We start from the raw sequence: 24,315 nt of genomic DNA, 5'->3' as shown, positions 1-24,315 counted from the left end.
AATAATAGATATTTTATTCAGTTAAAATTGTATGTCATTCAGACTATTAACATACTGAGTCATATCTGTGTATGAATCTGTATACAGGATCTATTTACATATGTGTGTATGAATATGTGTATACAGGGGCAGGCAAACATAGTTTTACAGCTGTGAGTAACATTCTTTTGGGTTAAGAAAGCTATTGTGAGCCCTAGCTGGTTTTGCTCAGTGGATAGAGCATCAGCTTGCAGTCTGAAGTGTCCTGGATTCGATTCCGGTCAGGTGCAGGTGTCTGGGTTGTGGGCTTGATCTCCAGTGGGGGGAGTGAAGGAAGCAGCCAGTTAGTAATTTCCTCTCATCATTAATGTTTCTATCTCCCTTTCTCTTCCTCTCTGAAATAAATACAAATATTTTTTTTAAAGGAAGCTATTGTGCCCTAACTGCTTTGGCTCAGTGGATAGAGCATTGGCCTGTGGACTGCAGGGTCCCAGGTTCGATTCTGGTCAAGGGCGTATACTTGGTTGCAGGCACATCCCCAGTAGAGAGTGTGCAGGAGGCAGCTGAATTGATGTTTCTCTCTCATCAGTTTTTTTTTTTTTTTTAACTCTCTATCCCTTCCCTCTCCCTTCCTCTCTGTAAAAAAAAAAAAAAATCAATAATATATATTTAAAAGAAAGCTATTGTGATTATCACAATCTGCATTATTTTTGCATACAAGTTACTATAAGCCTACTTTTGCCTACCCCTGTACATATATGCATAAATATATACATTTCTTATTTGAATATAAGTATATTTAATATAATATTAATTGAGTTTTACTATGTGCTAATATAATGTAATGTGAAGGGCAGCATCTTTCAAGTATTGCAGGCAGGTAAAATATCAAAATATTGTCTGCCATCTCAGAGAAGAATTCTTAAAGAAAAGTGTCTTAGTTGATTTTGAGATTATGAGACTGAATCAACATTTGACCCTAAAAAACTGTGTTTAGCTTAGTGTTGGGAACAAAACATACTGAATGAATAAATAAATGAGTGATAATTACTTCATTATGGGGGAAAGAACAAAATTAAAATGGAGGATTGGTGAGAGGATGGAGCAAAGACTTTCTTCAGTGGAACTTGTTTATCAGGGGACTTTTATTTCTAATTGATTCAAGAAAGAGTATAAGGAAGAGAGAGAGAGAGAGAGAGAGAGAGAGGGAGAGAGAGAGAGAGAGAGAGAGAGAGAGAGAGAGAATTCGTTGTTCCAACCTTCTATACATTTATTGGTTGCTTCTTGTATGTGCTCTGACTTTGGGTAGCACCCCAAACCTTCGTGTATCAGGACAACACTCCAACCCACTGAGCTACCCAGCCAGGGTATGATCAGGTTCTCTTTCTCTCTTTCCTTTCCTGGCTTCCATTCAGTCCCAGTCCTTTTCGTTGTTTCTTTGTTTCTTTCTTTGTTTCTTTGTTTCTTTCTTTGTTTCTTTGTTTCTTTCTTTCTTTCTTTCTTTCTTTCTTTCTTTCTTTCTTTCTTTCTTTCTCTTTTTTTTTCTTCATAGTTGTCATTCACATGAGTGAATGACTGCTCTTATGATTCTTATTTCCTAGTGAAATGAGTTCACCTTTATAAGCAAGGTAATCGGCTGTCACTAAAAATTAATACACTTTTGCATAGTTAATTCTAAGTAAGTCTCTTCATTTATAGATTAATGGAGCAATTAACAACACATTCTACCCACATTATGTACTACTTTAGCTGCTTCTCAAATATCTTTTTTGCTTGTTCTTTCCTTGGCATTTTCCATGAGGGTTCTGGTTCTTATATCACGCTAATGCCTTCCTTGGGCTGAACTGTGCAACATGTTCAGTGCACCGAGGACCCTGCCAACTTTCCAGGGACTGGAGCCGTGGACCTACCTCCTGAGTGAGACTGAGAGCTACACTACATTTTTGTGTGTCTTAGAAAATCAAACTTGTAGTTTATTTTAGACATATCAACGAAGTTTAATTGTCATAGTAAGATCATACTAAAAGTTCAGTTAAACACGTGTGTTCTGGAAAACTTTAAAGAATTTCTTCATATAGCATATAATAAAAGTGGTATGGGTTTTGGGTAGCAAATACATTTGAGGACCATATGCACAAATTTAATTCAATTAATTCTCTGTAATGAAAAGTAATAGCTATATTTGTTGTGCCTGAAGATCTGAAGTGAGTTGAAGCAGGGAAAACTGTTAGCTTTATGTTAGAACTAGAGGCCTGATGCATGAAATAAGTGCAAGAGTAGGCCTTCCTTCCCCCAGCTGCCGACACTGCGCTCCCCTCCCAGTCCCAGCTTCGTCTGGAAGGACATCCAGTCTAATTAGCATATTATGCTTTTATTATTATTATAGATGTTAGCTAAAATTTGAGTTATGTTGCACTTCCTTGAAGTTCAGTTGATTCTTTAAAAAGAATCTGTTTCACTTTTTAAAGTGTTCTCTTCCCTCCTGTGAAAGATATACTGTATAGCTTTCCCTCTCTTCTTTACCTAAATGAAAATGGCCTGAAGATGCATATAATTTTGAGAGTTTTGGATTGCAGATTCTACATAATTCAAATAACAGAGCATGAAACCTCACTCTTTCATTTGGATTTTGTGAATCAGTGTAAATGATGTCAGAATAATGCCCTAAAGGTTTGGTGTCAGGGTCAGAATTCTGCCCTGGGATACATAATCCATGGAGCAATGGCAGCCTTGCACTCATAACCCAGGGCTGAGAGCCACCCTCACTGTTTTAATTACAGAGCTACAGCATGTGGGTAAGAAACTTGGATTTGACAACAGCAAAAGAAAGAGGATATTGTATGTCTTCAATCAGCTTTGTATTAGGAGATCCTTAAAGGGAAAATTATGTGAAAGAAAGGAGGAAGAAAACAAACTAGCACGATCCCTATTTCAATATAATTTGGAGAAAATGACTGATTTGGGTTGGTCATGTTGCCAGAACAGATGACTCAAGGCTTCCAAACAAGAAATGGAAATCAGGAGGATGCCTGAAGACTGAAAAAAGAACAAATTGTGGAGATATGATTGACTGTAAGGCTTCAAAATCAACTGTACCAAGATGAGCTTGGATCATTGCCCAGAACAGAACTGAATGGTGATGTTCATTTAGGCCCTGACTGTTGAAACAAAATAAAATGTAGTAATTGTGTTCTGTTAGGTACACAGACGTGTTAATGCTTTCCAATTTCCCCAATGGAGATCTGGTGTCACTTTCCCTGTCGCTCCTATTTCATGCTTCACCGGTGAGTATTATTGCTGCTCTGGACACTTGCTGAATGCCAGGCTTTTGGCAGAGACGTGGGATCCAGGTGAAAGCATCCTCTCATGCTGCATGCGAGTGTGCCGCAGGTGGCTTGGAAAATGGCTTTGCCACTTGGAAATCATTTCTTTAATTGGCCTTTGCATGGTTGGATGATGTGCATCTCAATCCTGGCACTCGGTGTGATGGTTGCTGGACCTACATTATGAATCGAAGCAGTTTGGGCCCCAAAGCCCTTCTCCAACAGCCAGGGAAAGCCTCGGTTTCCACGGGCAACAGATCTGTACATTGATCTTTTCCTCTCTTAGATGGGAAGATAATTTATTCATGGTTTCCTTATACTCATTCCTCAAGAATCTATCAGTTGAGTTTTATAAGCTTTCTGATGAACAACAGGGTATGACTCTCTCTGACGGTCACTGTGAAGCAGCAACGATTTCCCTTCCTCCTTGGGGCTGCTCTGAAGAAAAGATTCCATCTTGTTGCTCCTAACACCAACACCCCGCTGACTAGCCCAGCAAATTTGGAAATTTCCCAGCCTGCCTGGAGGAGCGGTCCAGCTCTACAGTACAAATGACTTCCAAACAAACTTTTCCTACATTCTGAATTAGGAAAATGACAGCAGAACCAACCCAGAGAAGAGGAAGGAGGGGCAGGCAACACATGTGATTTTCCCGCTGCTTTTTGGTTTCTATACCTGAGTCCAATTTTTACTCTTCTGTCTACTCACTATTCACCACAAAGTCTTCAGATTTCAGTAGCTGACTTAAAGCAAATAACTTTTTACTCAGCCATCCAATGGACTAAAGATGTTGTCAGGTATAAGATGTTTAATTAAGGATATGTCTAGTCTCTTTGGATGCCTAAAATGTGGACCTTAAACAAAGTAACCTAAAAGCAGAGCCTACTAATGAGAGATAGCAGGAAGGCTTCTTTGAGGGTTTACATGGCTGTAAATGAACCACCAAGATGGGACACAAACTCAGACTCAAAGGAAATCCACATTTCCTTGCATCGTACAATCAACATCTTTTCATTGGTGGGTCTATAATCTTGGAGCCACCCAATGTGTTAAATAGCTTCACACTGTAAAGTGGGTATGGGGGAAATGAGGGGTAAAATTATGTTGTGGGGTTTGGCACCAATATTTATCTCAAATAAGCTGTGTATGAGCTGTGTCTTTGAGAACATGTGCAGTGTAGTTTTGATCTACATTTTATAGAGGTACAAAGTAATATAGAATCTGTTTTTACTATAAATTAAAAACAAATGTGATCCAATATTGTAGTTCTCTTTGTCTACTTAAGTTTCTGAACAACAACTCTCATTAGTATATGAACCATCATGATCTAACGGCTTTAGAGACCTGAAACCCCATCCTCGTGTTCGCTTACAAGCTCCGCCACATTCCACCTGTGGTATGGGGTTCTCTCGCAGAAACCATCCTGATGGGACAGGATTTTAGAGTGTGATGGGCTCCTCAAAGAAATCATCTAAATCCACTTTTTAAAATGGTTCTCACAGTCTCCTTCTAAAGCTCTGTTTAACAGTTAATAACTATATTTGCTATAGTTATGATTTAAAAATTACCACTTAAGACTTTTTCAGAAATGGGGTGTTAAGGGCTGTTTCTATCAGAATGTTTTTAGCTGTAGATTAGTAGAAGACAGAGTTGAAAGCTCAAATAGTAAAGATTTATTTTTTTAATTGCACATAATCGTATATTTGAAGGTAGGATGCCAAGATGAGTTAATTCACTCTTCAAGATCCTGGTCCTATCCATCTTTCTGCTAGCCATCCCCAGCTTGCAGGTAATGATATCTCAGCTGGCCATAGGACACAGGCACCTTGTGGAGCTAGGACAACATCTTGAAAGGAAGAGGGACTTTCTTCCCATGTTCCTCTATCCTGAGATGAAAATCCATGACTTCCAGCATCCATTCCTCTTCCAGGTTTCATGGGCTAGATTTGGGTCATATGCCATGTATGCAATAGGTTCCACTAGCAAAGAATGGGACCACCATGATTGGCTTGAAGAATTCTGCTTCATCCCCAACTAGGGGTTTCTTCCCAACGTAAGGGCTTTCTTCCTAGCATAGGGGATGATGAATACCTGCGTTTGTACCCCGAGGAAAAAGAAGAGGTTGGAGGTGTATCTGTTGGGTGAGCAAACTAATAGAGCTCACCACTAACTTTTTGGACAAAATTTTTTATTTTAATATTTAATGTTAGTATTTCAGTGTTTTATCATGTTACTGAAGTATTCTCTTTCTCTTAATCTTTGATAGAATTATCCTGGTGTGCCTCTTAAAGGCAACATTTATCCTAGAGGGGAAGAAGGCTTATCCCAGGGTGTACTATTTTTTCGCATTCTGATTCAACTAGAAAATACTTAATCAACAACCCCAAAGCTTTCACCAAAAAAATGATCTTGTTCATCTCAGCCCAAATCTATCAGTTGTGCATGTAGTGTTTCACATTACTTTAGAACAGAATTGAATGAAATGGAGTAGAAACCTGATTTTTATTTGCTATCATATTTCTGCTTCCTCCTAAAATAAGAACTGTCAAAACATTTTTGCAACAGAAGTAACTTTTTAAAAGTGTTTATAAAATTAGCTTTATTTCAAGAAAAACTGCAATACAGTATAGCCCAGTGGTCAAGAGCATGGACTATGAGGACAATGGGACTTGATTTGAGTCACTGTATCCTATTTGGCAGTGATATGATGATAGCTTCCCCTGTAAAATGGTCAATGTAGTCATATCCACTGCAAGGGCTTGTTGTGGGAGTTGAATGAGATTAAAATATGTCCATATGCCTTCGAATATTTATCTTAACAGAGTGGCTAATACGTGGTAAGCATTCAACAAATTTTGACTATTTTTACTTATAAAATACAAAAGGCCCGGTGCATGAAATTCGTGCACGGGGCAGGAGGTGTCTCTCAGCCTAGCCTGAACCCTCTCTGATCTGGGACCTCTTGAGGGATGTTCAACAGCCCATTTAGGCCTGATACCATAGGGCCTAAACAAGCTGTTATAATTCCCTCCTGGGTCCCAACTGCTGGCTCCCAACCACTCACCTGCCTTTGCCTGATTGCCCCTAACTGCTTCTGCCTGCCAGCCTGATCATCCCCTAACCACTCCACTATCAGCCGATCGACACCTAACTGCTCCCTGGCTGGCCTGATTGCCACTAACTGCTCTCCCCTGCAGGCCTGGGTTCCCCCACAACTGTCTTTCCCTGCTGGCCTGGTCTCCCCCAACTGCCTTCTTCTGCTGGTCCAGACACCCCTAACTGCCTTCCCTGTTGGCCTGAACACTCACAACTGCCCTCCTCTGTAGGTCTGAGTCCCCCCCAACTGCTCTCCCCAGCAGGCCTGGTTCCCCCAACTGCCTACAACTGCCCTCCCCTGCCAGTCATCTTGTGGTGGCCATCTCGTGTCCACATGGGGTCATCCATCTTTGACCACATGGGGGCAGCCATCTTGTGTGTTGGAATCATGGTCAATTTGCATATTACTCTTTTATTAGATAAGTTTAACAAAAGTTTATAAATATTCGACTTAACATTTTCCCACACTTGCTAGTTAAAATCAAACTCATTACTTTCAGAAGTAGCAACTTTGAGAAACAAAACACAAGGGCTGCCATATAGTTTATACTAAAACTAGAAGCCCAACATGCAAAATCTTGTGATCCCACCCATCCACACTTGCCTCACCATGCACACAGCCTCCTGATGAGCAGCCTTTGGTTTTTACAGTGTCATGACCACTGGGGTTTTATTATATAGACTAGTGGCCCAGCGCACAAAATTTGTGCATGGAATGGGGTTCCCTAAGCCCAGCCTCACCCTCTCCAACCACCTATAGGATTGGGCCTAAACTGGTGGTCGGACACCCCTCTCCCAATCTGGGACTAGTGGCTCCTAACCACTCACCTTCCTGCCTCCCTGATTGCCCCCTCACTGCCCTCCCTTGCCAGCCTGATCTCACCCCCAACTGCCTTCCTCTGCCAGCCTGATTTCCCCTAATGGCCTCTGCATTGGCCCTCACCATCATGGCTTCATCCGGAAGGAAGTCAAATGTCCAGAAGATGGCTAGTCGACACAGTCTAATTAGCATATTACTCTTTTAGTAGTATAGATTGATTATATAGGATAGGATTGCTTAAATGGGGGAGAAAAGCCTTTTTCAGCAGGATGAGATGCTCTTGCCAGACAAAAATACATAATCCCTATATCTGGACTGATAGCCAGCCATATCCACTATACTGCCAAACCAGTCATTAAAAAATTGAACCACTTTCTTACACCTTACACCAAACAGCTGTTGCCCTTAAAACCCCTCACCAGCACTCACTTTAGGTTCTGCTTTTGCAGTTCACCCAGATTAGGTTCTGACTGGTCAGTTTCCTAGCCAGTCAGCATCAAAAGCTCTGCCTCCTAGGCAACCATTAGCTCCTCGCACTTCTCCCAGATTTGGTTCTGATTGGTTGGTTTCTCTGGGCCTATCAACGGCGCTGGATCAGAGAGGTAAGTGCTAATCAACAGCTTTTAAAAGAGGTAACGGATCAGACCCTGCTTCTCTCTCCAGGCCTCTTGTGGGGCCTGATCCACAGCTCCCTCTGCAGTCAGTGCTGCGTCCAGGCTCCCACAGCCACAGCAGTCAGTGCGAGGTTGCCATGGCAACCCAGCACTGACTTCTGGTTGGTCGAGACTTCGGTCATTTTGGATGTTATGGACCCTGGTTTTTTATATATTAGGATGTTATGGGAGGTCTGGCATTGGCTCTTTTTCCTCTTCCAAAGAGTTTTCCAGTGGGCTTGATTTGGTCAAAACTTAAAACCAGAGTGGTGGCTTTACTGTCTTTTCAGGGAAAGGGACTGCCATTACACACATTAAAATCCCATTTTTCATTGATCCAAGGAGTGTCAATCTTGAGAAATAAACCTTATAAAACATGTTTATATGTGTGTCACAAATCTCTTAACTTCCCTATTTATTATCCTTGTAAGCTACGTGTTCTGTATTTCAAGGCAAAACTACATGAAGGCAGAAAAATTTGGCAGAATGAACAGTGCATGTGAATAATAAACATCAGTTTTTCAGCAGATAAAAATGTATGTCCTTCATAAAACATTACAATTCCATTTTGTTTCTCAGAATCTGTATGTCACACTTTACATTAGGAAAACTTACAGTAATTTTCTAATCAAGTCAGAAAAATATCTCATCAGCTTGATCTTTTACCTACATTTTCTTGCTCAAATTTTGGTTGTGCCTCTTCTGGTTGGCCCAAGGGCCCACTTAAACTGACAGAAAGACTCTTCATGTGAGAGGGCATGGAACTGGGGTACTGTAGCAGCCACTTGGGCAGGAAGGGCCATGAGGTTTCCTTTGTAGATCGAGGACTTTCAGTTATAAGTAATATAACCAACTCAGACTTATTTAAGTAAAAATTTAAGTGTATCATAAATGTAACTGGGTATCTCAGGAAGCCAAAAGCAATGGAAAATTCCAATATTTACAAGGGTTGAGATGTAAATGAGCTTAAAGAAGTCTTGTCAGGAGAGTCAAGACTCCCAGTACCAGGGTTTCTCTTCTCCATCTTGCCTCTGTTTCCTTACATGGTAGCTTCCTTCCTTCTTATCAGTGTACACTGAGTTCTTCCAAAGAAGACTAGACTGCCTTTGATTTTTTAGCTTTTAGAGCTTCTACCAGACATAAGGAGAATCACTTTTTTAGTTCTAATTCCAAAATCCTGGAGGAAAACTCAGCTAGGTCTGACTTGGATCAGATTAACTGGGGCAAAAAGACAGGATTGCATTTGGATCCATTTGGTAAGGCACCCAAACAACCACTGCCTACAAGCAATATCATTGTACTAATATGTTGGTTCCTTTATAATTATAAAGGCAGTGTTTATTTTAAAAGTGGGGTGGGGCAATCTCACCAGAAGAGGGGCCATCTCTGACTATTCCAGAGATGTTCTCTATTGCATGAAGTTTGTGAATACATTACAAGGAGGTAGATCATTCTACCTTCCCATTTGCCAGCAAAGACTGCCTACAGTCCTTGAGAATTTCCTGTTAAGCTATCCACTCATTGTTAGAAAGTTCAGGATGCTGGGAAGGCTGGAGGTGATTGCTGGGGGTATGAGGGTGATTGCACATGAACCTGACCGAGCAGGGAGAAGGGAAGGAGGATGCATCAGGAAGCATTGCCAACGTGAAGCAGAGGGTCTTGACCACCCAGATCTTTTCGATTAAATCCTTGTGGTTCTCCCAGCTGTGGTTCTTCCTCCTGTCTTACAACTCTTTTTAATATTTTCTTCCATCATTTTTAAAATGAAGACCTTCTGTGTTACTTATAAGACTTCTGCCCTCCAGAGAAGCTTTAGGCAAAAGTTTGAAGAAGGCAGTTTGTCTCTTCAGAAAAGAACTTTCCCATGGTCTCTTGTTCTTCTTTTTAGAAGAACAAAATCTGAGGGTCAGAGGAGACCTGGAGGGCCAGAAAGTCCATTTACTGTTTGTGTCCCATTTCTGGCATCAATTAAAAGTAGCCATCTAGACTGCTGGACCACATACCACAAAGGGGCACTCACCACTTTTCAGGAGAGCCCAGTCTATCTCTAGATAATCCTGACTGTTAGGAGCATTTCCATGTATTAAGTTCCTACTGGGACAAAAATGTGTCTTTCCTTATTGCTTGTGCCTGTTGGGCCTAGTTCTATCACTAGAAACAAACAAGTCTAATGTTTTTCCTACATGCCCAACTTCCAAGAGCTCCATCACATTATCATGTTTCTCCCTATGGTCTTTTTCTTAAGGCTGAGCAACTGTTCTTTCCATAACTGTTCTCTGTTATATGGGATTTCAAGTGCCTTTATTAACTGGGACACTCAGTTCTAGAAGCTTTAGTTACTTACATGTTGTTAATTTCACCCTCCTCCATAATCAGGCATAACTTTCTGGATGTAGAAAAATCAACACAGAAATAACAGAACTAATAATATCTTTCATTATAAACATAGAACTTCAGGAAAATCACTATAATGATTTATAATAAAATTGAAATTATAGAGAGTGCTGATATTTAAATTTTACAAGTGAATTTCAGGCATTAGTATTTGAAATTGGAATAAAAAAGGTATGTGTGGGGGGGAGGGGATTGTAAATTCCCATAATTATTCAAAGCATATATTTGCCTCACTTCCTATTTATAATGCTAGTACTATTCATTCACTGAAAATTAGTGAGCACAGTAAGTCCATAAGAGGGGATTATTTGATTCCTTTTTTCCTCTTAAGAAATTCATCAAACACTATATTCTGTTTACAGAGAGAGAGAGAGAGAGAGTCTGGAATAAGCACTGTAAATGCACACCCAGTCCTCAAGGAGCTAACAGTTTAAAAGCTTAAAAATGAGCCCTTTGCTCCCCTCACTGAAGGGTGCTATATATGCCAGTTAGTTAAGGAAGAGCAAGAGGTCACCATGTTAGATTGGGTGGCACAGTGGGTTAGTCTGAATAAATTCTTAACTTTCTTATTCCAGAAGCACATCAGAATCAGAACCCCATTTGAAGAAGTTGGAGTGAAGTTTGAGGGGTCAATCAAAGAATCTCCAGCCCCATGTAAAATGGCCATCCTAACATAGGAACACACTGAGTCCTGCCTTTATCTCTAGTCAGTTGTGGGTTCATCAGGACAACTGATTATCTCAGCAAATAATGCAGAATATACTCTTTTATGTATGTATTTCTAGGTTTAAAGTGAGAATATGGTACATACATACACACACATATCCTAATATATAAAAACCCTGGATCATTCCATCCTGTAATGAGGCTAGACCAACTGAAAGTCAGTCCTGCAGTCAGACTGCTTCTGTTGCATGCATGGTGCCCCAAAACTGACTGCTGAGGGGGCTGCAAATTAGGGCCAGAGAGAGGCCTGAAAAGAGAAGCAGGAACTGATCCGTTGCCTCTATGGCAGCTTTTGATCAGGACTTACTTCTTTCTTTCTCTCCCAGTCTGACCAGCAGCCTCCCCTCCATTTCTCTCCAGGCCTCCACTGGGACTGCTGATCAGCCCTGCCTTTCTGATCAGGCCCTGTTGATAAGCCCAGAAATGTTGACTGGCATAGAAACTGACCAGTCAGAACCAAATCTGGGTGAAGTGTGAGGAACCAATGGCTGCCTAAGCAGCAGAGCTTTTGATGCTGACTAGCATAGAAACCGGCCAATCAGAACCAAGTTGGCTGGCAGAGAAGGGCAGTTGGGGCAAGGTAAGGCTGGCAGGGGAGGACAGTTTGGGGCAACCAGGCTGGCAAAGGGAAGGCAGTTAGGAAGAGATAAGGCCAACAGGGGAGGATAGTTGGGGGTGAGATCAGGCTGGCAGGGGAGGGCAGTTGGGGGCAACCAGGCCAGCAGGGGAGGGCAGTTGGGGGGGGGGGGATCAGGCCAGTAGGGGATGGCAGTTGAGGGTGAAATTAAGCTGGGAGGGAGGGGAAGTTGGGGGCAACCAGGACAGCAGGAGAGGGCAGTTGGGAGTGAGATCAGGCTGGCAGGGGAGGGCAGTTGGGGACAATCAGGCAGGCAGGCAGAGAGGTTAGGGGTGATCAAGCAGGCAAGCAGAGGCAGTTAGAGGCAATCAGGCAGGCAGGTGAGCAGTTAGGAGCTAGTGGTCCCTGATTGAGAGAGGGATGTCCCCAATTGGAGAGGGTGCTGGCTGGGCTGAGGGAACCCTCCTCTGTGCACAAATTTCATGCACTGGGCCACTAGTGTGTGTGTGTATATATATAATGTACCCCAAAATGTATACACACACTTTTGAATAATTATAAAGGCAGTGTTTATTAAAACACATTTAGTTTTTACAGTTTGAGTGATCAGCTGTTACAGTGTGTATACATTTTTGGGGGACACCCTATATATGTAAAGATTTTATGTTAGACAAATTAAAAATTTTCTGTCTTAAAATTTAATATGAAATAAGTGATGACCTTTTATAAACCTATCATAAGCTTATCTTATCTACTCATTATTTTCTAAAAACTCTGAATATGTGACAAGTTCCTCACCACAGGCAAGAATAGCTGTCCCAGGCCCTGTGAAATTGCATATTAGCAAGGGAGTTTGACATTTGTTCTGTCAGAAACATATGACTCTGACCTATTTCCAATTATATTAAGGGAATTTAAAAATTATGACAAGTCAGGACAAGCCCAGGAGTCCTAGTCCACAGCCATAGGGTCTGTTACTAAAGGTCCATGTGTTAGTAAAGCTAAATTTTAGATTTTATCACCTTGTTAGCCTCAGAAAATTTGAGTTTAATGACCCTGCCTCATTTAGTTCCCATAAGGGAGAAAATGCAAGACAAGAGACATTTTGAAGCTATCCACTATACAACTTAGAAAATAAATTCAAGATTCCTTAGATTAAGGAGAATCAACTACATCTTTAAGGTTCAGCTCATGGTTGTATTTAGCAACTTACCTTAGAGATTTCAGTCTCAGAATCATTTGTTCTTCATCTGAACAATACTAATAAACATAGTATTCACAACCTCTCTACTTTAGAATTAAAACAAAGGAAGAGCCTGGCCAGTGTGGCTCAGTTGGTTGGGCATCATCCTGGGCACCAAAAGGTTGCTGGCTCAATTCCCAGTCAGAGTACATGCCCGGGTGGCAGGCTTGATCCCTGGTAGGGCACATGCAGGAGGCAGCAGGTCAATGTTCACCTCTCACATTGATGTACCGCTCTCTCCATCTCATTTCCTCTCTCTCTAAAAATCAATTTTAAAAATCTTTTTTAAATACCAAAATAAAATAAAGGATGACTCCAAAATTGGTGACTACGTTAAAAAGTTGGGAATACTTTTTAAGATTAGTTGCTTTATCTATAAACAAAAGCAGAATCACCTATTTTGCAATTCCCTTACTTATATAAAATCTTTTTATTTTTCCAACAGGTTGTTTGGTTTTTACAAGGGAATTCTACCACCCATATTGGCTGAAACACCAAAAAGAGCAGTGAAGGTAAGTAGTGTATGCTTCCCATCAACTAAAGACAGACTACAGTGACAACTTCAGTGTTAAAAGATCTCACAAGATCCTGTGGAATATCAATTGAATTAAGCATCAGATAAGATATTCAATGCAGAAATTATAGCATAATTTTATTATAATTAGACTTATCAATCTTTCAAATATTGGTTTGTGGATTTTTTTTTCAGGTAAATGCACTCCTTTTTAATGGGAAAAATATGTAAAAAGCACAATGGTGAATGAAATTCGTGTAATCAAAACACAACAGCCACAAAATAGCTTGCACTTTTTCTCAAAGCAATTCATCAATTTTTCTTTGGAGTAATAATTATTAAAGAAAGAGAGATGAGAGCAAACTAATACACTCTCTATGAACAGAGTAAACTAATACACTATATTTCCCTGATATGATTCTCATATATCACATTTCTTTGTCATGCTAACTTCAGTACCCTCTCTCCATCTCTGTTCAAAGTTTCTATTCTGGTTTTTACAAAATTATTACTTCCATTAGCCTGTTCCCATCTTCTTAACCACATAACTGTGGAGGCTATGTACTACACACTGCTTCAGTGTCTGGATAGGAACACAGAGGTCTGGCAAGATTCTCTGAGGGAGAGAGAACTGAATCTGATCACTTTTTTATATCTTCTTTCAGACAAAAGTCCTCATCACAATGACTCTAACTAGCATTGACCCCCACATCCAGACCACCAGCAACACTTGTTACATTTCCATAATAAGGAAACATAAACTTAGACGGAAAGACTTCCTTTCCAATCAATGACACAAAGCTTTTTGTCACATACATTACTCAAATAATATTCCCCATATTCCTGGGAGGAAAGGCAACTTATATATATTTTACTCAGCAAGTTAAGAGGGGAACTAGATTAAAAGTAATGATAAAATAACCTCATACAGAGACACCAAAGTTTTACATTATGTCAAAATAGTAATTTAGTAGGATTCAATTCAGATCTAGATTTCAGAAAACAAAGCTTTAAAACACACTTTATAAATTCATCCTCTTTGTTGCCATAGTTTTTGTGATTTTTGTATTATATCTTCAAATGTCCTTTTAAGGATCTGACTACCAGAGGATCTGGAAAAAGTTCACCAAAGTACACACGAGGCTGAATGGGATTATGAAACTGCCTCACTTGATAAAAGATTGCCCAAGTAAACAAACAGAGCAGAGTTCCTGTTTAAAAAAAAAAAAAAGCCACTTTGTCTCCATGGAATAATATATTCATTTGTTCAGTGTTTTATATGTATAAATAAAGTAAATTATAATTAAAGATTTTCCTGGAATATTGTTCATTAATATTACACATTTAAACTTGAAGATGATTAAGGTTTATCAATGTTGAACAGTCTTTTACAGAAGAAAAAAAAAGAAAGTTGAGTTTTACAAAACTTAGTCTCTATTTAAAAAAAAAGCAATGCTTGCTGCCAGAACAATGGTTAACAGATGAACTTTTTGGGCAACTGGCTGTGGTATATGTGTCCCAGACATCTTGTTTCAAGTAGTTGTTACCTTAAAATTATTGAGACATATGGTAAGTATGTAGGCTTTTTAAAGTATAACTTGAAGTTAAAAGTGTATCTTTGCCAGATGGATAGCACTATTTTTAACACAATTTATGAAAACATTCACTTTATAGATATTTATCTTAGAATTTGTGAGGAACAATTTCATACATCATAAACTGCTTCATTGCATGTCATCAAAGTTTACTTCAGAAAAAAATATTAACAGACCATATATATGTGTGTATACACACACATGCACACTTATACATATACTGTATATGGATTATGAATACTTCATACATATATGGGTATAGATATAGATTGTCCTGGATACTGACATGTCTGTTGCAATTGTTGCTATAATCAGATACAGACAATGTTGTTTTTTCTGCACTTTATTCTTTGAAATGAGATTCATCATTAAAATAATAAGACTCACTGATGCTAAGTAAATGAAACTTCCTTTTTTACAATTTAAGACCAATAGTACTACAGTTAGCAAAAGGAAATGAAAACCTCAGAAAGAGACCAGCTGGTTCCTCGGAAATGGGAGGCACCATGTTCCAGGTTCCAGGGTCTGGTCTTGAGCATCACAGTTCAAGGAACACCATTTCTCCATGATCAGACTCTCAAAGACTAACAAACTCGTGAGAGATTATAAATTGTGAAGGCTGTTTGCGCCCCACTATCCTTATACCTTTCATAGTGTCTACACCAAGCAGATGTTCAATTGATATTACATGAATAAATAAAACATATGTAGAGAAAAACAGAAAGAAAATTTATGGGTTTAATAACAGGAGACATTTCTATCCTATTCCCCCAAATTAACACATCTTCTATTCAGAATTTTTGGAATGCCAAGACTTCCATTTCCAGCCAAGATAGGGTAACACAAGGACCAGACTTCCTCTCCTGCCTGCAATAGCAACCACAATAAATGAATAGAATATAAACCACAATTTTCAAGACACTGACATCGGACAGGAAAGGATGGAAAGATAGGAAACAAAGAAGATGAGCCCTATAGACTGCCCTCCCCAACTGCCTTGAAAGGGTTTTCAAGTCCAGGCCAGGCCAGGCCAGGGAAATATAGGCAGAGCCCAGTGGGTTCCCTGGGTTGAGAAGGAGCTGAGAGACCAGGGAAGGCAAGGCAGCTGGAGTTCATTGGACAAAGTAACAGGGAAGAGAGAGATGCACAGAGTGATCTAAGGATCTGCAGAGGGATGCCTTGAGTATTCAGCTGAGAACTGACCAGTGCCTGCCTCTGAGGAAATTAGCATGGCCTGAGAGAGAGCCTTCAGGAATTAGAGGGAGCAGTGCTCCTAGCCACACAAGGCTGAGAGTAGTACCTGTTCCTACCAGCCAAACCAGAAGGCTTCAAATGTACAGGGCATCGAAAGGAGTACTCAGAGGGGTTTGCCTCCATAATAATGTAATCACAGGAAGTCAGAAACACACACACACACACACACACACACACACACACACACACACATCTTTACACCAGAAGGGAACATGATAGTAAGGCCTTTTGTGGGGTCCATCATCTCCCAGAACTTTTCTGAACCCAGTCAGGACCCTTAGAGTAGTGTCCCAAAATGTGGGTCATGACCTATGGGTTATGAAATCAGTTTAGTGAGTCACTAGAATCCTATCTAATAAAGAGGGAATATGCTAATTGACCCTAGAAAAGATGGCAGTGTCCACAGCCAAAAAGGAGGGAATATGCTAAATGACTGTTTCGCCCTTAAAGATAGCAGCACCCACAGCCAATAGGAAGGGAATATGCTAATTGACTGCCCTGCCCTCAAAGATGGCAGCACCCACAACCAATAAGGAGGAAATATGCTAATTTACTGCCTCTCCCTCAAAGATGGTGGTGCCCACAGTCACAAGATGATGGCCCTCAGTCCCCTCAGTCCTCCAGCTGCCCAGGCCCAGCCCGAGGTGCAGGCAAGCCTCAGATCGTGGCTGCCCAGCCACCCAGGGCTCCCCAAGGCTCAGGTAACCAGGGCCGGCCAAGGCTTGTGCTGCCAGCAGTGGCAGCAGCAGAGGTGTGATGGGGCGTTGCCTTCCCCTGATTGCCAGATCACCTCCTGCCCCGAGGGTTCCCGGGCTCTGAGAGGGGACAGGCCATGCTGAGGGAACCCCCCCTCTAGTGCATGAATTCTCATATACTGGCCTCTAGGTTTTTAATAAATAAAATAGAAACTGAATTATACATAGTAAAGAGGTAAATATTGTTTTTGAATGATGTTTTGTTTGGTTATAAATACAAGAGTGCACTGTGTGTATGCGTGTGCATGCAAACACCTGTGTTGAGCAAATATTTTTGTATGTAGATTGTGGTCAAAAAAGTTTGCAATCTGCCTTCAGGGATCTGGGCTTCCAGGTCAGGGAAGGCAAGAATCCTCAGCAGCAAGAAAACTCCAGGGCAGTGCTCTCTACCCAAACCACTAACGACCATGGCTTTGCAGTGGCAGAGTACAGTATTGTGTTTAAGAGCACACACAGGCCTGGAGTTAAACTTAAGAGGAATCTCTGTTTTTCCACTCACTAACTATAGGACATATATCTATAAAATGGGGATCATGACTGTGTTATAACTATGATCTGATGGTTTTGAATGGGATAAATGCAGGAGCACATGCTAAGACTATGACCTTAACCTGTTTCCTGGACCACAGCAGGCTCTCCTGAGTGATACAAATATGTAACAAAGGCATTTATGGTTTCTTTAGTAGCCAAAGTGAAGACAGGGAATGGAAACTAAAACTTTCTGAACTCCAATGTGCCAGGCATGTCAAGAAGTCTTATTTAAATGCTCTTACCTAAAGACTGCTCTAAACGGCAAGTTTTCTGTTCTTGAGGGTTAGAAAGGTCAGGCGACTCACCCATACTTCAACCGCTGAGTAGTGTAGCCAGGATTCAGACCCAGGATTCAGGCTTCTGTCAAAATCCTAGTAAGGTAATTGCCTAAAACAGTGAAGATGATGACCATAAAAAAAATAAAAAATAAATTATCTTTAAAACCCAAAAACTATAATGTGTTTTCTTTCACTGTTAGTGGTTTCTAGTGCAGCTTTCATCAAAAAAAGTGGTGGTCCCTCATGGTATTATTGTAATGCCAGAATATTATTTCAAGGTTATCACCATCCACTGGAATGTTAGATCAAGATGGCAGGGTTTATCTTGGTTTACTACTGCATTCCCCATGCCTCTTAGAACATAGGAGGCGTCCAAGAAAATACTTGTTGAATGAAGGAATCCCATTTCTAGAAAAGACTATAAACATAGTTAACCTAAAGAAGCATGACACAGAAGTATTGTAGTTCCTGGGTCTTTAAAAGACTGGATATCTATCTGGGATTGTAATGACCTCTGGGGTGCCCAAAGACTCATTTGAGCCACATCCACACCACAGAACTTCCTCTTTCTAACAACAGAGTATTATTTGGCCCCCAACTCTATATATTTCTTTCTTGCTTCATTTCACTGGGTTAAAAAATAATAGAATAGAATACATATGTGATTACAAAATACCCAGGCCATTACTGAAGTCTTAAGAAACAGACTAGCAGGACCTAAGATGCCTTATTGAAGTTGCTTGTGGCTGCCTAACAGGAGTAAAGCATCCTGTTTAAGCAGAGTTGTTGCCCAAAATGTTTAGGGGGGGGGGGGGGGGGGCTGTAATGTATTTAGGGCTTGTTGTTCAAAGTGATTAGATTTGCATCCCTAGAAACTCATTTTTAGGCAAATTAAATTAAGCATCATCTACTGGAGGAGCCAACACAATCATCATCATCATATTTTAAAGGAAGAAATAAGCAGCTGTCCTCCGCTTAGGTGGACAGTCTGCCTTTAAGCAGAAATGGGATGGGTGACCTCACTGCATCCTTTCCTAGTTTATAATGACATCTTCATCATCACTGAGTGGTGGGAAATTTCTTGGGACAGTAGGTGTGCACAGCAATACAAATGCAAGTTAAGCCGAGAAGTGGCTGTCTTTTACACGTTGGGTAGATAATTGGGCATTCCCTGGCAAAGCAATTCATAGAGACTACAGAGGAGACTGAAGGTTCGAGGTCTCTATGCCTATAATTCTGAATCACTGCCATAAAAAAGAAGTCTATTGATGTCTGGGGAAACTGAAAATGGTCATGGTAAATGGAGGCTGTATGGTCCATTTACTGCTATAAAGGATCCCATCAGCTCCTCTGTAGGTTTTATAGCTGCATTTGAAAATGTGAATGTTAAAGTAAGATCCAACGGCGTCTACCGGAGACCAGGTTAGAAACTGTGTTCAATAGTTTATCATTTTTTAAAAATGCTGTTTAATATAATGATTCACTAAAGAAATTTGAGTCAATTACAGGGTTTGTTGCAGGAAATTGTTATAAATCTCTGGGTTTGGTTTTGTTTCACAGTTTTTCACCTTTGAGCAATATAAGAAATTGCTGGGATATGTGTCACTGTCACCAGCATTGGTAAGTGAGAATATTTATTATACTTGAGTGTGTGTGTGTTATTTCATAAAACAAAATCTGGAAACAAAAAGCCTTTTGAATTCCCAAGCCCAACTACTAAAATATGAATTCGAGTTATTCAATGTTCAGCTACTTGTTGAAAGCCATCTTCCTAATAACTCACAATTTGGCTATTTTATAGCACCCAGTGATGAATTTATTATAATAATGATATGTGTAGAAAGGCTCATGTGATATATGGCCAAGAATGTAAAATAAAGAATACATTTGTCAAAGACTCTTTTAAAGCCAAAACATGCATGTTTACATACTGCACATATCTATGCAAAAGTCAGGATGCCTAAAATTACTTCCTAGCTGGTTACTTCCCCAGCTTTTTCTTAGCTGTAGTAAATTCACGGCTTCAGGTGACTCTGTGGTCAGATGCAGACTGAAGAACCTTTTATAGTCCAGTGATCTTAACAATGACACATCTCAACTATTAGATGAAAAACACTTGGTAATTCGAATGTTTCCTACTGCCTCCTTTCCTTCTTGGTGACTTTGCGGCTTTTCACAAAACGAGTTAAGTAATATTGACCAAGTACGTGCACAATATATGTGTGTGCAAGAGAGCCCCAGAGAGAGCAAATGCACTCATTTCTCCCTTTGCATTTGCAAAACAAAACAAAACAAAACAAAAAAGTCAAATGTGTATTGGCCCTCGATTGAAAACTGCCCTAGTTTGCCTGCTGAAAGCACCTCACAGCTCAACCAGAGACAGTGTTCTGGGCTTCAACTCTCATTACTTTACTTGTGAAGGTTCATTTCAGAATATTTACTTTGCCAAATAGGCAGTCCAAGAAGTATCTGTTGTTTAAAAAGCCGTGCATGTCCCTTTTCAAGAATGATCCTATTAAGAAAACTACTGGTATGGCTCAGTGTCATGAACAAAGAAACCTCTTGTCTAGTCTCCCACCTAAACAAGGTGGCTCTGAGGTGGCCTCATATGAAAGAAGTAGCACCATGAGTCCTAAAATTAGGCCAGTTATTCTTTTTTTAATTCCTTAGTGTCTCCCCTTAATGTCGCTCTTACCTTTAAAAAGAAGAGAATTAAAACCCTTTCTAGCAGAAGACAATAAAATGTGGCCTTCAGAGGGCCAGCTGGTGGCTCCTGTGCGGAGCATCGGCACCAGGTGAGGAAATGCAGCTCTCTCTGCTCTGGGAATTGAAACAGAAAGCATTTGGCCACTCCGGCTACCATAACCGAATGCGTGCAAACTGTATACAGTTTTCCCTTTTCTCTTGAACTCTTTTATTCCAGTTTCTTTTTGATACAGCTAGACCCTTAAACAGCATTAAATGTTCCTGGTGCTCCCACATGAAAAGCCTGGGAGGCTGGAAACCCCACAGTTACTGCTGGTCTCTGGAACGATCTGAGTAACATGATCTGCTGATAGCTGATCAATTTTTTTGACAAGGGACTGCTGAACACTATTTCTGACAGCAAATGTAGCTGAGTTTATAGAACAAAAAAAAAGTGAATTACTTGGAAGATTGCATATAGTAATAAAAACCTGAACATCTGGATTTTAGCTTTTTCAGTCAGAAAAGTTTGGGACTAGTGTTTTTCCCTCCCTGCTTTTGGCTTCCATGATGGAAGCCCAAGGTACATGAACAAGGTATTTGATCTGTTACCCTGTACAAACCTGTTTAAAATGGAAATGAAGGAACAGGAGAGAAAAACGTGATTCGGTACTCCCTCTCTCCTGGAGTCTGCATACAGCGCCATTCTTCCTGTCCATCTGCATGTGTAGCAAGAATGGTTTTTGTAAAGCACTTGACACAGGGCATTCACGCATGATTTTTGACCCTCGTAATATCCTGATTAGGTAGGGAGATTAGATACGATTTCCTCCATTTCACAGATGAGAAAACTGTGGCTTACAGAAGATTCAGTGATTAGACACAGGGCTGCAACTAGCACATGTGGTGTCTTTATGTGAATTACAAAAAGGCACCCCCTTCTTCTGACTGACACCTCTCCAGGGCTCCAGCTTGGCAAGGGGGGTGCAGGCTGGACTGCAGGCTCTACACATACCTTTGTGCACAAACTAATGCACATGGCAGCACTGGTCCACATCAACCAATAAATGGCGGAACCAGGGCCTAAACCCAGACCCGCTAGCTCTGGATCCTTGCCTCCCCTTCTAAGGTTATAGAACATTCCTTTGTCCCTTTTTTCTTTTAGTCTCCTATTGGAAGAAATAAAAACTTCTGAAAAGAGTTATCTGTTCTTTACTCTTAATTGGCATTTTTCTCTTCTTAGTTTTATATAGTATTACCTCTTCTCTAAGAATTAGGGCTTTGGAATTAAAGAATTAATTTTTTTAGCATCTGTTTTGCAGATTTGAGGCTTTGTTTCATTTTGTTTTCCTGCTGTGTGTGTGTGTTTTGATTATTGTGGTTATTTTTTATACAGATTTTCTGGAAAATCTTTGTGTTCTATTTACAGAAAAAGTCTAGAAAAATTTTTTCCCTACTGCAGAAATTCTTAAGAGATAGCAAATAAGTCATTTGCTATATGTTCTAGATTTTAGTTGAGGCCTTCAGAAAAACAGCCATTTCTGGTTCCATTCCTCAGCTTCTAGGTCTGGAAGACTACTGCAATTGTCTGCTGTTTATAAAATAGGGGAAGGATAAAGAAAAAATGATTTTTTGGGGGTAGTAGTCTAGAATAGTGGCTCTAAGAATACAGCTGTCAATTTAAATGGTTTAGCTATACTGTTTAGTTACCTTAAATGTTACCTTTTTAAACACTTTATTTGTGGTTCTGCTCCTTGAATTTTTTAATCTGGCCAATAAATGTATTTAAGTAGATATTTTAAAATGAAGCTCTCTTTTCACAAGTCAAACTCTCTTTTAATTGTTCCATGTGCAAATGATTTAGTATTCACCTTAAATCAGTAAAACAACCTTTCTTCTCATTAAAGGAAAAAGTCATTGTTGATGGGGCCTTGACGTTCTATTTTGAATTGTTAGGATGTGGTTTGCGGCTTCTGTAATTTCTTCTTCATGAATTGTCAGCATCTAATCAAGAACTAGAGCTGTTTAGTAATGGTATATGGTGCATTTATGTTTCTCCATTTACATCATAACATTCAGTTACACTGTATTGTGAGTAGGATGCTTAACACAGTACACATGATAACTTGTTTTAAAGTATTGATTTATTTAATTTTCTAGACATTTGCCATTGCTGGACTAGGGTGTGGACTAACAGAAGCCATCGTGGTTAACCCTTTCGAGGTAGTAAAAGTTGGCTTGCAAGCTAATCGGAACACATTTACAGAGGTAATCATTTAAGGTTTTCCTATTATTGAAGGAATGTAAGAAAAAATATTAAAAGTATACATAAAAATTATGAACCCAGCCCAGCCGCATGCTCAATGGTCCCAGTTCAATTCCCCATCATGGCACATGCCAGGTTGTGGGCTGGATCCCCAGTGTGGGGAGGGCAAGAGGCAACTGATCAATGATTCTCTGTCATTGATGTTTCTAGCTCTCTCCCTTTTCCTTACTCTCTGAAATCAATAAAAATATATTTTTTTAATTTATGAACCCAGTTCTTATCCCTGGCTAAGTCATATAAAATTATTGTTAAAGAAGTAGCTTAAGAAAAAGTCAAATTTCTCCCACAAGGAAAATGTTAACAAAAATGCTCTAAGCCATGGGGCTGGCTGGGTGAGGAATGGCTGGAGGCAGGGGGGTCACTTGGGAGAAAGGAGACATATGTAACACTTTAGACAATAAAAAATAAATAAAAATAAATGCTCTAAAGACTGATGAACAAATACATGTTTACACACTTTTATTTTAGAGTTTTGATGTAATGTAAAATGATTTATTTGGAAATGTTTTCCCTACATTTGGCAACACTTGTATTTCACATTATACTAGAATGGACTATAGCAAAAACCACTGAGATGATAGTATTATTGTGTTTCTAAAAAATTTATGAAGTCATTTTTAGAAATTACCTCACTCCTTTCCCTACTCCACCCACAGCCCTCCTTCAAAGATTCTGATAATCTGTCAAGCTTGTCTTTTGGTTAAGTCTGAATGAGCAAGTTACTAAACCTGTGTAGACATCACTACTTGGACAATGATGGGTCTTGACATTTAATCGCTGGTACATAATGTTCTGTGAAGACAGCTTCCCTAGGTGTGTGCTGCCTTCACTTCCTTCCAGTTGCCTAATCATTTCTGTTAACCCGCCAAATCCAACTGTTCTTGCTTTATTCTTTTGGGTGTCAAGCACAAGGTAGAGGGGAAAAAAAAAAAAAAAAAGGGGGGGGGGATTGGTATTCCAGATCCTTTCTTAGCATTTTAATTTAATTCCACAACTGGGTAGCATGTGGTTTAAATTGGTTTGGAGTATCTGCTGACCTGAATTCCTCTGTAGAAGAGTTCCCTTGCCTACTACTTAAGCAGCTGCTAGTGGGTGGAGACCCCCTCACTCCCACCCACTTCCTGCCTGCTGATACTGCTGAGAGCTCCCTGCCAGCTTCTTGAGGAGGAGTGTGGGGGGGGGCAAGGGGGGTTGCACCTACTCACCTGTAGCTACCAAGGCCTGAGGAGGACAAGGTTGGCCCCCTACAGCAGATGGTAATCTACTCAGGTGAAGTCCTTCCTAATTGAGGGAGATTTTTTTCAGGTTTCAAAAGATTGTCTTAATTGCAGTGATACATGGCACTTCAGAAAAGGTTGAAAACCCCTGCATTACCCTAGTCTTTGTTTCTGTTTTACATTCTTTCTATTCTTCCTTAATGATGGGAAAGATGGTGAGGAATTAGAGGCCATGAAAGAAATATCTATCAACATGGAGCATTTAAAACAACACCTATGGAATCTGCTCAAGGGAAATTTTATTTGTTAGACTGGGAGAATTACCAGCTAGGAGTAAATTTTGGAACTC

General features: G+C 40.1%; 1 protein-coding gene and 1 long non-coding RNA gene across 2 annotated transcripts in view; one reads left to right on the top strand and one right to left on the bottom strand.

Annotated features, from left to right (window-relative positions):
• SLC25A21 (solute carrier family 25 member 21) overlaps nt 1–24,315 on the top strand; it is a 497,159-nt gene that overhangs the window by 435,723 nt on the left and 37,121 nt on the right. The window contains exons 4-6 of the mRNA XM_036452249.2: nt 13,257–13,323; nt 19,299–19,358; nt 22,584–22,691. Coding sequence (XP_036308142.1) covers nt 13,257–13,323; nt 19,299–19,358; nt 22,584–22,691 — 235 coding nt within the window. The remainder of the gene's footprint in view (nt 1–13,256; nt 13,324–19,298; nt 19,359–22,583; nt 22,692–24,315) is intronic.
• Nucleotides 1,603–13,323, bottom strand: LOC123652842. The gene is made up of 4 exons (XR_006742356.1): nt 13,255–13,323; nt 12,739–12,743; nt 1,696–1,703; nt 1,603–1,615 (listed from the first exon to the last, which is right to left on the bottom strand). It is a non-coding gene; the product is annotated as an uncharacterized LOC123652842 (long non-coding RNA).

The sequence above is a fragment of the Pipistrellus kuhlii genome, unplaced genomic scaffold (genome assembly GCF_014108245.1).
Source record: "Pipistrellus kuhlii isolate mPipKuh1 unplaced genomic scaffold, mPipKuh1.p scaffold_m20_p_1, whole genome shotgun sequence".
NCBI classification, from domain to species: domain Eukaryota; kingdom Metazoa; phylum Chordata; class Mammalia; order Chiroptera; family Vespertilionidae; genus Pipistrellus; species Pipistrellus kuhlii.
The sequence above is the reverse complement of the archived record's forward strand: the minus strand, read 5'-3'. Positions and strand labels throughout refer to the sequence as shown.